The 14,365-nt window shown below is 35.7% G+C and overlaps 1 protein-coding gene across 1 annotated transcript in view; it reads left to right on the top strand.

The window, feature by feature from the left end:
- LOC113227337 (pikachurin-like) overlaps positions 1 to 14,365 on the top strand; it is a 311,398-nt gene that overhangs the window by 270,193 nt on the left and 26,840 nt on the right. The window contains exons 9-10 of the mRNA XM_026460230.1: positions 4,305 to 4,723; positions 12,673 to 12,750. Coding sequence (XP_026316015.1) covers positions 4,305 to 4,723; positions 12,673 to 12,750 — 497 coding nt within the window. The remainder of the gene's footprint in view (positions 1 to 4,304; positions 4,724 to 12,672; positions 12,751 to 14,365) is intronic.

Here is a 14,365-nt window from a genome sequence, read left to right as displayed (position 1 = left end):
GGTTTTTGTATTAGACCCGTCGTCCATTTATTTGTAAGTCAATGGTTGTATGTCAATAATTACGGATTTCGGAAGCATGCACATGTCAAAAGTTTAATAAATGGTTGGACGGAGTATAGTTGACGCGACTGTCAACTTTAAAAAGAATTCCATTGACGGTTACCAGTTTTAGCAACAAAAAGGCCCAGTTTACGATTGACTTTCGAAATCCATGATCATTGGCAATAGTAAAACTGACGCTGGATGACTATGGAATCACAGTACATTTACTCAAATATTTTGTATGTCCGTAAAAATATACAACATTTCATTAAGAAGAAAGATGAAGATGTCCATAATATTAAACTTAGAACTAAGTCTAAACTCATGGTTCCACGATTCGTTTAACTAAGGTAAACGATCTGTATACGTTTTTACAATAAGATTCCGGAGATCATTTCCTAAGGTTAAAGCCTACATTAAAAATATTTTAATTGAAAAGTCATATAAAAAATTAAAACGTGTCAGATAAAGATGTATGAAAAGACGACATGAGTCTAGATTTCATTGAAAGTGTATTCCGTTGCGTTTCTTGATCGTTCTTCTTAGGAAAGTCAGCACAGTGAATGAGCAGATTAAAAAATGACGTTTTCAAGTGATAATTTATTTTACCTATGAAATAAATGATTATTTGACTTTGACCTTGCTGCGGGGGACGGAAAGGGAGTGTAGTCGTCAGTCAGCACCAGCGGGTATATAATAATAATAATAATAATAACGCACACACTCGACATAGCCCCGCACTAGGGAAACCCTGTGTCGCGGGTGCTATGGACACACAAATAGATAATTACAAATTACACCCAAACTCACGAGACTAATGAATGTAGGCCATACAAATATTTCTCCCGGCCCGGGAATCGGACCTGGGACCTCTGCATGGCAGTCCGGCATGGTAACCGTTCGGCCACGGAGGCAGTTAAACCAATAATATATATAATATAATAACCAGAAATAGAGACAAAATAAGAGCCATCCATCCCTGGCAAATGGACCTTATATCACTTTTAAATACCAACTCTCGTTTGCACTAAAATCACAAATTAGAAAGCTGAAACAGGACAGCGCCAACAACTGACCTGTGTGTACTTCTCCGTATATTCCAAAAATATTCTGTATTTATTGTAATAAAGATAATATCTCTAACTATGGGAGGGCTGTTCTAATTACTAAACAAAAGGAATCACATTTCATCGGTAATTAAATTTTAAATATGTAATTTTGCAATTTTCGTCCATTATAGCAAAGCACAATTTAACTGATCGATTTGAAGTGAAACAGTTGACGACACCCGTCAATTGTTTCGAACTCGGGCTAGCCAATCGGAACGCAGTTGTCACCGTAATGATTTGGCAGAATAGTTTTCAAACAAATAAAATTACATTTCGTCTCTATTTCTGGTTATATACTTCGATGGTCAGCGCGTTGCGGTTGCCGATAGGGGAAATTGACAATTTGAGACAGTCGGCACAAACTTGCAAGTTTCCAGTCGTGGCAATTAGCAATTTATTTAATCACAGATTTCAGTAATCAAAAGCTGACCCACAAATCTACTAATTTCAAATCATATCAGTTGTGTGGCTAGCCTTGTAGACATCGAGCTCCTATTTAACAGTCATTGCAATGTTTTTGTAAAAATACTTTTAATTTGAAGACTAAATTGATGCTTAAATGAGATAAACATTAACACATACATAGTAATTTCCATAGTAGTTTTAGTAAGGCAACATCGATCGTTAGTGATTGATTGAATTCCTCTGTCATTCTTTTGGGACTCAACTGCCATTTCAACTTTAAGTAAAAGGCAATTATTATCATAGTTAAAATAAATAACGCACACACTCAACATAGCCCTGCACTAGGGACACCCTGTGTCGCGGGTACCATGGACACACACATAGACAACCACAAATTACACCCAAACTCACGAGAGAAGTAATTGTAGGCCATACAAATATTTCTCCCGGCCCGGGAATCGAACCTGGGACCTCTGCGTGGCAGTTCGGCATGGTAACCGTTCGGCCACGAAGGTAGTTAAATAAAAAAAAATAGTTGCAATATTATCTCAGTGGGGTCACAATGGAATCACAACTACTAGTTGTTTGAAGAAAATTAGCATAATTGGGACCCTGTTGTCCATTACTGAAACTCTCCACTAAAATAACTACGTTTCATGAAACTATATGGAAAACGTCATAAACAGGTAGTTGCGGGCTGCCAGTTGCTGAAACTCTGGGATCAAAATTGCTCCACCGTATAATTTCATGAATTAGTCCAAACGTAATATTTTTACAAAAGCAACAGTAATAGCTTTATTATTACTTAAATGATGAGGGAACAAAGATTTTTGCTCTGTCCCTGGATAAGGTTTTAATTCCGGTAGGACTAATTTGGAAAATTAACTTTTGTCAATTAGTTATGGATCTTGGTGTATCGTGTAATGCTCGAAATGAACCCCGTTGCTCTAATACTCATAGTAAAGGGAATTCCCAAGTTTGAAAGTAGGTAACTGTTGCGAACGCAAAGGAATTTTTGTAATATAACTTTCGAAGGGAACTAACTATAGGAGGGTTCTATTTTGAACCAATCAACTAACACCACATATACATGTTATTTCGTCCCTACCACAATTTAAGGAACTTTTCGTACGAACTAAAAAAAGGTAAAATATGACGTTCACTTTTGAATTGTACTTCCAAAAGAAATCACCACTGTTTAGCGATTAATGAATGACACTACTCTTGTAAACCAGCAACCTATTGCCAATATATTACAGTCAACTTATATCATCTTTAATTTTACGAGTTCGTCGAGATCCTCTATATCTTCTACTTGGGTCTGACGGCTATAGTAACTGATGGGGTTATCTGGCAAATTCTATACTCACTACAACTTCTAACAATAAAAATAAATATAAAAAATTCATTGTCATCTTTTCTTTATTTTTTAACCCACTTCAAAAAAAATTAAGGAGGTTCTCAATTCGACAATATATTTTTATGTATAAGTTACGTATTTACTCCGACGTTTGTGAACCGACTTCTATAATTCTTTATTTTGTTGGAATGAAGTATTGGTCCCATTTAATTATCTCTGAGGATGGTAAACTAGGGATGAGTCCGGTTGCGCGTAATTTCCGGTAACCGATTTCAATAAAACTTGTCAAAAAGATATAATTCCAATAACTTTTGAAGACGGTTTTTCTTTTATAATAAATTTATTTAGTGAAATACTTACATTTGCAACTACAAAAAATATAATTATGATAATGTAATGTAATGATAATGTACTACATAATATATAAATCACTCATAAAGTAATATTGTTGTTTCTGTGTACTATAGCCAATTTGCCGTTCCTAATTATTTCTACGTTAGGTGATACATCTTTCACATTGATACAAAAGAATATAATACAATGGATCTATTTTAGAACCTATTATAACCTTATATTATTAACCTTTATTTCTAACGAACACTAAATTATCTACATTTCACGTCAGAAGTACTCTTGTGACATGAAATGTATGAAAATAATACTATCTAGATGAACAAGTTTTGCACATAATGTGTGAAAGTTTTCTCACTTGTTTAAGCATAAAAAACTAATCGAGACGATGTCATTTTGTAGATGTGGCCTTATTCCATCGAGAGTGCAAATTTATACGATATAAATTTAGTTTGTAAATGTACTATAATAAAAGTCTTTTTCACAGTATTTATCAGTATAATCAATCAACAATAGATGATTAACAGATTGGTTACAACACAATTAAACTTAGCTAATATGGCTGCTCCCTCCTTGGCTGCTCCGAGCAAGGCGCTCCCAAAACCGACCAAAGACAATATCTCTCCGATCTCTTAAGACCTCTCACCGACGTGAGTTTCAGCCGAACCCAACCAAAAACCCTATTCGCCGAAGCTGCCACTTTTTCGTTTAACATTCCTTAGTTATTTAGTTTATTCCACAGAATTTATACTCAAAACTACAAACATAACCAGTTTCGATCGGTCTTTAACTGAGCTATTTTTAACACGTGCTTGAACTTCGTCTTTTTGGAATAAATCATTTCCAGATTATAACGGTAAAAAGAAATCAGAACAGCGCGAGGAAACTAATTTGCCAGAGAAGAATCTCTACCAAGGGAAAACCGCTTTGAGCTTTAGTTCATTTATAACCTAAGACTTTCTCTGAGGATACCTTTTCTCTATCAAACAGAGATCTGACTGAATAATTAATTAATGTACGATATTTCTTTTTCACAGGTGAATGCGCCCCAACTCTAGCACCCTGGAAGGCAACCAATGAGATAACGACTAGTGAAACCATCCACCGCCATCGCAACGATATCAACAATCACGCCATCTATGACATAAACGACATCGTCCATTTTGAAGATAATGATCTTGTAATGCGTGATTCGAAACACGATAATAACCGCCTGGATAATTCTGTTGAACAATTTAAAATTACTAATAAAATTACAAAAATGCAATTAAAAGATGATGGTAAAAGGAATGACGTAATCAATGACGTTGATAATGAATCAAAAGGTGATGAGATAGCCAGGATGCAAGAGGATAATAAATGCGAATGCCAACATGGCGGCGGATGTGTCGGCAAAGTTTGTCTATGCCCGCTTGGATATGCTGGAAAGAGATGTGAAATTACTTTGGATCTGAAGGTGAGTAGAAACTTTTATATTTATTATTACTTTGATATTTATGTATGTATAATGTATGACAAGGAACAAATGTGGAGTTCTTAGGTTTTCGCGATTGTTACATATTCATATATGAAACTATTATTTCGGGTGTACATCGCGTATATTTGTTTTTGTACATTTGTTGTGTCAAACAAACCAACGTTTCGGACCCTTTACAGGTCCCAAAAAAGCCGTGACCATGGAACCTGTAAAGCACCCGAAATGTTGATTTGTTTGTAAGAACAAATATACGCTACTTAGATCCAAGAAAATAGTTTTATTTCCTAAGAAATAAACGGTTGTGAATTTGTTTTGATCATACAGAGTAAACTAAAGCAATAGTAAAGAAAACCTCAGTGATTATATCAGAATACATACATCATCATGCCTGTCTCCCACCGAAGTAGGCAGAGACCGTGAACCTCCACCTGCTACGCTCCTAACCTCTCTGGCCTTCTCCACACACATGCCCGTTTATTCTTGGCACTTTTGACCTGGCTTTTTTTGAGGCCATCCCCAAACTGATTGAGATATGTACGCCGAGGTTTGCCTTTCCCCATACCTCTATCCACAATAAATGGGTGCCATTAATCTATCAACATTCCCCTCTCTATCCTTATCAATATATCATCTTTCATACCACAACGCTATCTTATTACACAGCTCAGCACGACTAAGATCCGAGACGTCGACTGCATGAAGTTGATAACGACTTCACGCATTAACTGTATGCAGTCGAAACCGACTTCATGCAACCGAGATCGACTGCATGCAGTTAATACGTCGACTCATCCGTAGAACAAAGACCTATGTGCAAGATGCTGCTTATTCTCGGGATATTGTACATTTCGTTTGTTGTTCTTGACTGCGTATATCCACAGTCAAGATCGACTGTCGTTCGATTTTATATTTCCGAAACGAAATAATAAGTTCATAAAAAATCTGAAAACACCTTTATACAGGCCTTTTGAATAACGAGATTATGTTTTAACCTCTTTTCGCTGTATAATCACATCACACTTTGTTCTTCGGAGGAATCGACGTGAAGTCGTTATCAATTTCATGCAGTCGAAGTCTCAGCTGCATGAAGGTGATTATAACTTCACGCATTAACTATAAACATGCTGTCAATCGAATCGAATAGCAGCAGAAATACCGACAGACAAACCCACATATTGCGCAAAGTTCTCACTTATATCAGAACTTTAGATATTAATATACCCAATTTACATACCATGATGCCTATACCTCGTTGGAATATACAATGACCTTCCTCTTCGTTCGCTCATGACACACGTCTATCTAACCTTCTTCTAGCTTCGACAAGCACCACATAATGGCAAAATACATACTTTCTAATAGAGCAAGGGTAAATCTATCAGCAGATTCGAGAATCTTCTCTTCCAAAATTTAAGGCTCTCGTCGGTTTCGCAAACTCTATTATGTTCTGTGTAAAGCTTATATATTATTTAATTTCTAATAGTAGCTATTTACGAAGCACTTAAAGTAAATGTAATAATAGACAAAAAAAACTTATTGTAAAAATTTAAATACTGGAAAGTTTATAAGTAGAAAATATCCTAGAGGGCCACGCCTTGGGGCTACGTGCCCAGAAGGTTGGCAACATTTCCCCCTTTTGAATAGCTAAACTAATACTTTGGCGGAAATAACTGCCAGTTTTGTGGTCAACGAAGGCTTCTACGAGGCGACCTCTCCCGTTCGCTAGAAGATTTTTTTATGGCATGCATCCATTACAGTTGCAGTGCCACTCAGAGCTTTAAATCGCAAAGATTTGAGACTCACTACTGCGCGCGTCACCCTGAGACATAAGTTGACAAGTCCATTGTGCCTGTAATTTCATCACAACCCTTATCCTTCAGGACCGGAACGGGATAATGTTCACATTACTGCTTGACGGCAGAAATAGTTAAGATGGTAGTAAGTCCTTGAACGAACTTTTTGATAAGGAGCTCTGCTTTCGCCTGTAACCCCCAGGGACCAAGGTTTTCAACCGCAAAAAGCACAAAACTGTAGCACTGAGCAAGGTTGGCGTTTTCGAGCCTTTTGCGGTTCTGGGCCCCCACCTACACTTGCAAGGACAATGGGAGCGGGCTACAGTGTCCTTGTGTGTAAAGCACTATTTTACACAATAAAAAAACGCGTTTCAAATATAAACAAAATTACCAGCATGGTCCTTCTTTTAAGTATGAACATGTATCAGGAAAAAACAACACAAAAAACACATATAGCTCAATGGGATGACTGTTGTTCACATTTTTTTTCAATTATAATAATGGAATAGTACATTTGTATACAGTAAGGTATGGTAGAAATAATGTTCTATCCAATTATGTATATGTAATATAGTAAATGTAGTACTCTACCAAACCTACCCTCAATAAAAAGAGAAATCTTAATTAAATATGCTTAGAGAATCCATCCATCCACCATGTTACGACTCTTGTCGCTTCTAGGGCTGACTGTAAAATAACAGCTGTTACACATGACACATATGTTTCAATAATGCATTAGGTTTGTATTATTCAACACGTGGAAGTGATTCTGTGGCCGGTTTTAACATTTGAAAAGCAGATTTCGAGAAGCTTGTTGACAAATGTTACAGTTATAAAGCCGCTGATCGCTTTAAAGATTTTCATTTTAACTTTCATGTTTGTTAAGAAGTCTTTTGAAAAGATTTATTTTATGGGTACTATGAAAGTAAGATTAGATAATCAGTGATATTTTCAATTGAAGACACTAGATCACGTGGGCGAAAGTAACACATATACTTATATTTCCATATCGAAACTGGTATTCGTTCGTTCCTTTTCAATACTAGTTTGGTCAATACAAATATAAATTTGCAGTTGCCAATTACTGAAATGGAAGGGTTTTAAGCCTCGATTACTGTTAGAACCGCTCTGTTGCCAAAACACATACTATCCTAAAATAGTATTAATCAATATCAATAACATCATCAATCAAATAGTATTAATATCAGAAAATTGAAAATTTATTAAAATTAAATAAATTAAAACTTAAGTATGATATAAAACACCATCAAGGATAATAATTATAGGTGGGACTATCATTTTTGTACTCCAGCAAAAATCATAGTAAAATAAGAACGCGTTGCCATCATGTCGTAACGTTTTATGTATTTGTCGTTAGACGACTGTCGCGTCTAGCCTGTTCCCATATCACGACTATCTCTCGTGACTGTGTCGTGGATGTTTGTTTTATCATTGAACGACTGTCGTATCTAATTGTTCCCAATAGATCGTAACGACAATTTATCGGTTCCCGGCAGCTGCTTTGTCGTTTGCTCGACAGAAACGTTTGAAGCAACGACTACCTGTAGTCACATTGTTATCGTGACGTTTTATTTATCGTCTGACGACTGTCGTTCTAGCTCTTCCCATTATCACGACAGTCGGTCGTCGTAACATTAAAAAAGCCATGAACGACATTTATTCGTGTTTTACTATATGTGAACAACTTCATTTAAATATAGGTATAAGACACGATACTTTAAACTGTACGACTATCTGTCGTCACGATATTATACGAACGCGCCCTAAGGCATTTCTCCACGATTTTCGAGGTTTTACGTGAGATTATGGACACAATCATAACGTACAAGTCTAAATGGCACGGACTGATCTCAAGATCGCGAAACTCCGCGTACTGTAGGCACAAACACGTGAGACACCCAGTGAGCACTACTGTTGTATTTATTGTTCTATGAATGTCAACCTATGTCAATGACGCCAACTAGAATAAAAGAAACTACCATTACTAAATACGCGCGTAAATATGGTGGTGATTAGACTGGAGAAATATTGTCTCATCTCTACCTATATTTGATTATAAAATATTTATATATAAAGTATACATAAAATAATTTCCATATTTTTAATTCTGGAGTGGCTTCTTTGTTTTCTTACATTTCATTCTTGAATTTATTAATGAACCTGTCAAGGCCGTGTTTTTGTAAAAACTTCTTAACGATAATTTTCGTTAATTATTTAGAAGCACTGTTTGTTGAACACTCGCCTCTGGAAAAACTTGAAAGTGTGATAAAATAAAAACATAATAAAAACAAACATTATTAATTTCTACCCCCATTCAATTGCGAGTTACAAATAGAACTTACAGAGGGTACTACAAAAGGAAATGGGCAACATTGTCAGGTTGTACGTGAGATTTCATATACATATATTGTAATCGAGCTGGTGTGGCAATAATGGCGAATTTTGTTTTTGAGCACATCAATTTATGTCTCAGGGTGACGGGCGTAGTGTCAGTACACTTCAGATCTTTACTATTTAAAACGCACTGCACCTGTTATGGACAGGCATGTCGCTTACCACCAGACGCACGAGTTGTTTGTCCCGTCACTTAGAACCGTAAAAATAAATGTAACTGCACTTCTAGGTACAGGTCTGTTTTATTTGAGTTTCGAGTCCTGTGTCGAAGGAATTTTTATTTGTTTCTCGTTTCTTTGTTCTTTAATTATTGGACAAAGTTGTGTAACTCCCCCTGCATCAGTTGTTCATCAATGTGTATGATACCATTTTCCAAGGTACAGAACTAAAGTTGTTTATTTATTGATAAAAATACCGCAACAAGGTTTAGGGTTTAGTATAATGTTAATCTGCAAGATCTGACAACTCCCTTCCAACTTTCCTTTCAAAACACAGCTGGGCCCTGATTTTGATTCAAACCGGAATCTATCGGATCGGGTAGTCTCGAAATCAGATGAGTTTCTGAGCGAGAAGATGAACCTGATTCCTACTATATCTTTCTAATTTGTGAGTTAAATCAACTATTGTTCCGATTAGAAATGTCAAAAGTTTCCGATCGGGCAGTTGTGAATCGTAATTATGCGCCTCGACTCGGAAAAGACGCAGTTTCCGATCGGGGGAGGTAATCAAAATCAAACTGCTGGTGGTGCTGGTGTTGAATAATCTTGTTTTCCAGCCGGCTTTCCGCACAAAGTAATGACAGTGCGGTGGTATCTCTCTCTCTGACTTAATTTGCTGTTTGAACCTCTGTTTCTATTCATTTCTACAGGGACTTAAATGACAACGCATATACTCAGCCAATTAATAAGAAACTGTGATTCATACGGTAACATGAAGCCGGATAAAAAAATAATGCCATCACTACCTTCCTTAATACATTTGTCGCCGGCTAGAATTTACAAAAATGTTCAAAAAATTACATTGGCTTATATAATTCTTTTTGGTCTCGTTTGTGTATATATGATTTTTCGCGATGTTTCTATCGTAATGTAATATACGACGTACGTAATTCTTAATTATTACGTTTAAACTGCGCCGCATTAAAACAGATATAATTTATTTTAATGAGTTACTGAGTCAGTAAAGTCGATCCTATGAGGCAATACAATTTTTATTGCATCAAATGCATCATTGAAATGCGTCATTAAACGTCAATTTAACATCTTTACTAAAAAATCCGACTATACACTGCGTTGCCAACTTATCCACTTTGTCACTAGACTAAGCGACATTTTGCCATCGAAAGCGACATTTTATTTCTATTTAACAAATTTTATAATTAATTTGTTTTCAACTTTTAACATTAAATATAATTTTGTCTTAGCTACTACCTTTGTGAACGCGCTACTCAACGGTAGGTTTTTTTATTTCTGATGTATTTATTGGTATTTCATCTGTGCTTATGACCATAAAGTTCATGCCAATGAAATAAACCTTACAAGTAATAGGCGGAACAATGTGTTCAACATATAGCTACAAGGAGCGACATAGAGTTGTTAAAACCATCAAATATTAATTACTTTTTCGAAATCCGGATTTCCGGAAATGGCTTTACTGCATCGTAGGACAAAAGTACTGACCTAGGAAGGCGAAGTTGAATTTTAAAGTAATTCTCATGGTAAATGCTATAGATAACTTACCTTTTGCCAAAGCAGAGCATAAAAAAGTAACGAGAATGGTCACTCTCCGACCTTCTCTAGCTTTAGATACCGCACCGCGCCCCGCATATTGACGGACGCAATGACGGAACTGCAACAAACAAGGCTGTCAGTAATCTACTGCATTTTTTTTACATGGTGCCATTAGAATTACTTTAAAATCTTACCTCGACTGCCTAGGTAAGTAGTTTGTCCTACGAAGCAGTAAAGCTATTTCCGGAAATCCGGAATTCAAAAAGTAATTAATTAATATTTGGTGGTTTTAACAACTCTATGTCTATATATCTCGGCAATCATTGGATTTCCGAATACACACGAATAATAATTTCCATGCCCATCAATTATTACATTTAAAATCTATAATAATCCGAATTTTGAACAACGTAGGTACTTTATCGTTGTTTGTTTTGATTTCCGCGTGAATTATATAGAGGTGTATTTTCTATTGTATTTTTAATATAATAACATTTACTCCATCTCAATAAGCAAGTTAATAAAAATATTAAGTAAAACAAAGAAAAAGTAACTGATTTATCTTTTTTATCATATTCTTTTAAAATATATTTACTGTTCCAATTCTAACACCACAAGCTACAGAAACACGTTTTACAACTTTTTCAAAATAACCATTGATGTCTTTCTTGAACGTATCGGATTCTTGTAAAAAATACATGTACACGCTGTAAATTATCTGTCATGCCTGTGACTTTAGCGGCTTTCCTCCCATTTGATAACAAATAAAAAATGAAATAGCTAATTAAATAAATAATTTTACCTTTCAGATTGATTAATACATATTTTGTTGTATGTAACAGCTAATTTCCCCCTAGGCAGAATGCGTACAAATGACACGAGTTTTATGGTAGATGTCATGACGTGCCCTATATTAGAGCCGATAATTGAAGTACTTGTCGATAATGTTACTTACATTATTATTCATTACATTATATCGTCTATTTAAAGGTAAAACCACATAAGTGACTTTTTCTAAAAAAGTTTTTAATTTGTATAGCTATGGTAAGAAAATCACTATCTTCCTGCAAATGAAACTCAATAACAAAAAAGCTATAAACTTAATAAGAGTTTTATCTGCATAAAGGTGAAGAAATTCACTGGTACAATCAATATAACTTGTACATAATTTGGAGATTTTTTGTGGAAAATTAAAAACCTTTAAGCAAACGATGTAATCTAAGCCTTTTTTGTTTTTTTATTAGACAGCCATCAAATACGTTGCTCTGATCCCAAAGTAAGTAGCTAAAGCACTTGTGTTATGGAAATCAGAAATCGAAAACACAAACACACAGACCCGAGACAACATATAAAAGTTAGTTTTCAACACCGATCCGGCCGGGGATCGAACCCGGGACCTCAGAGATAGACAACGAGACGACACCATGAAAACCGATGTGCAAGCCACTCGACCACGGAAGCCATTTGGTGTTATGAAGGCGTAACTGACATATGAGGTAAACGTCGGCACCCATTGATGGGACGGCATGGTAAGGGATCCTCAGGCATTCGTCATTTCGTAGGTTGATTAATATGTTTGTAGTGCGGTGAGCGGAGGGAAGGTGCGTAGATGATTAAGAAGAAAAGGCAAAAACAAATAGTTCTTACGGCTAGGGACACAACCGTGTGTCTCACTGACGTGAAAGCGCAAGGTCCAGTGCCGAAACAAAGGTAGCTGTAAGTAAGGACCGAAACGTCTCAATAACTTGAGAACCTTTTAGTGCCATACAAATGTTGTAGCAGTAGAAAACTTCATTCATTGTATTTCATTTCATTGACAACACAAAACATATGAGTTGACTTATACTCTACTGAAGTTAACAAAACGATAGCACGTTTCAGTTTACAAGTAATGCCATCTAGCGGTGCCACGATGGAATTAATTGTGTGTTGAAGTTGTGGTTGTTACATGTTTAAATAATATCGTTATTTAAAATTGCTTTTGTTTCAGGTGCCTCGTTTCAACGGCTCTTCATACCTTCGGCTGCCTGGGCTCGGAAACTCCGCGCAAGCGTGGCTGGATATACAGGTAATAACATGTTTCACAAGTGTGAATCATCACACATATTACAATTAGCTGGTTACAAAAAGCTTCATTTTCATGTAATGGCAGCACTTGACATAGACATTTTTATTCGCCATTGTATGTTTGATGTATTTGAAAAAATATTTGACATACAGACAAATATATTGTAAACACTGACAAATATAACCGTCTACACATGGAGGCAAATAAGGAGTTAAAATAATGTATATGACCATAGCGTGGGGGGTACACTTGCGTATTTACCTATTTGGCTCCTTTGATGTGCGTCGAGAAAATGGCTGGCGCGCGGTAACGCGAGTTTGGTGTTTGCTGTATTTGTCGAATAGGCAAACAAGGCAAATACTTTGTCACACATGGTGAGTGTTTGCCAAACGATATAAAATACAAATAGTCATGTGAAGAGCCACCATGAGAAGAACGAAAATGGTATTGTGCGTTTCGCATGGACTGCGAGGTCCGAGTTCTTTTTCGCTTTTATTGGATGGAGCATAAAGCCTTTTCTAATCGGTTCAAGCCAAGTCTGAGTTAATAAGTGTGATAACTTCCTTTAATCAACTTTATCATGGCTATTAACAAGTTTAGCGCAGAACTTTAAGATTTCCGAATACGGAACAATTCTTTTTAGTTTATAAGGATTATAAGGATATAAGAGCCTTGATTTTAACATATAGTCTGTCTTTTTTGAAGACGGAGTAAAATGACAGTTCATTGCGCGAAAGTGTTGCTAATGATTCCAGTCGATAAATATTCTATCGGCTTTAGATTGAATGTTCGTCCCGCTTATGCAATAAACAGCCGAACTTGTTTCAATTTAATCATCATCGACTCATTATTCATCCAATTACTGGACACGAGGTCATTTAAATTGTCAATTTTTGTAAGTTCATACATTGATACATACACTATATTGAGAGTTATTTTAAATTTTATTTTAACTCAAAATAGATAATCCAATCCGGCTATTCTCGTTAAAACGTATATGAATAAAAAATTATCTCGATAGTAGCAAGCCAACTGTCAAAATAAGAATAAGAAGGAAATAAGACAATAAGTAATCATTAGAACGTCGTAACATTCATAATTCAGTCATTTTTGGAAAAATTTTATTACCTTTCACAATCTATCGATAAAACTATCGACAACAACTACTTAACTACATAATTATTTTAAATTTTATGAAAATTTGCAACCCTGCAAATGTCATTTTACCCAGTCTTTACAAAAGACAGACAATAAGTGCACATAAGAGCGTACCTTACAAATTTTACAATGTGTAGGGAGAGCTTAGGAGCTGGTGAAGTTGGAACATAATTTCTTTTTTCTTTTTTGAAGCGCTATATTTGACGCTAGTTTCAAAGTTATATTAATAAAACACATGCTGCCCCTAAGTTTCTTACCAGAGAAAAAAGAGAGAGCTCGAGTTACAGTGTTGCTACTAAAAAAACACAATGTGTAGAGCTATTACGACAGAGTTTAACCCTGTAGGGTACCCTACTCCATTATTAACTAACGAATGAAAAGGATTAAATAATTTTAAAAAACAAAAAGTAACAGCAAATAGAACGTTCAACATTTTAGACCGTGTTTGATTTAATAA

This window comes from Hyposmocoma kahamanoa, unplaced genomic scaffold, assembly GCF_003589595.1.
Source record: "Hyposmocoma kahamanoa isolate Upper Pololo Valley unplaced genomic scaffold, ASM358959v1 210, whole genome shotgun sequence".
Classification (NCBI taxonomy): Eukaryota; Metazoa; Arthropoda; class Insecta; order Lepidoptera; family Cosmopterigidae; genus Hyposmocoma; species Hyposmocoma kahamanoa.
Note: the sequence above shows the minus strand (reverse complement) of the source record. Positions and strands in the feature narration are given on the sequence as shown.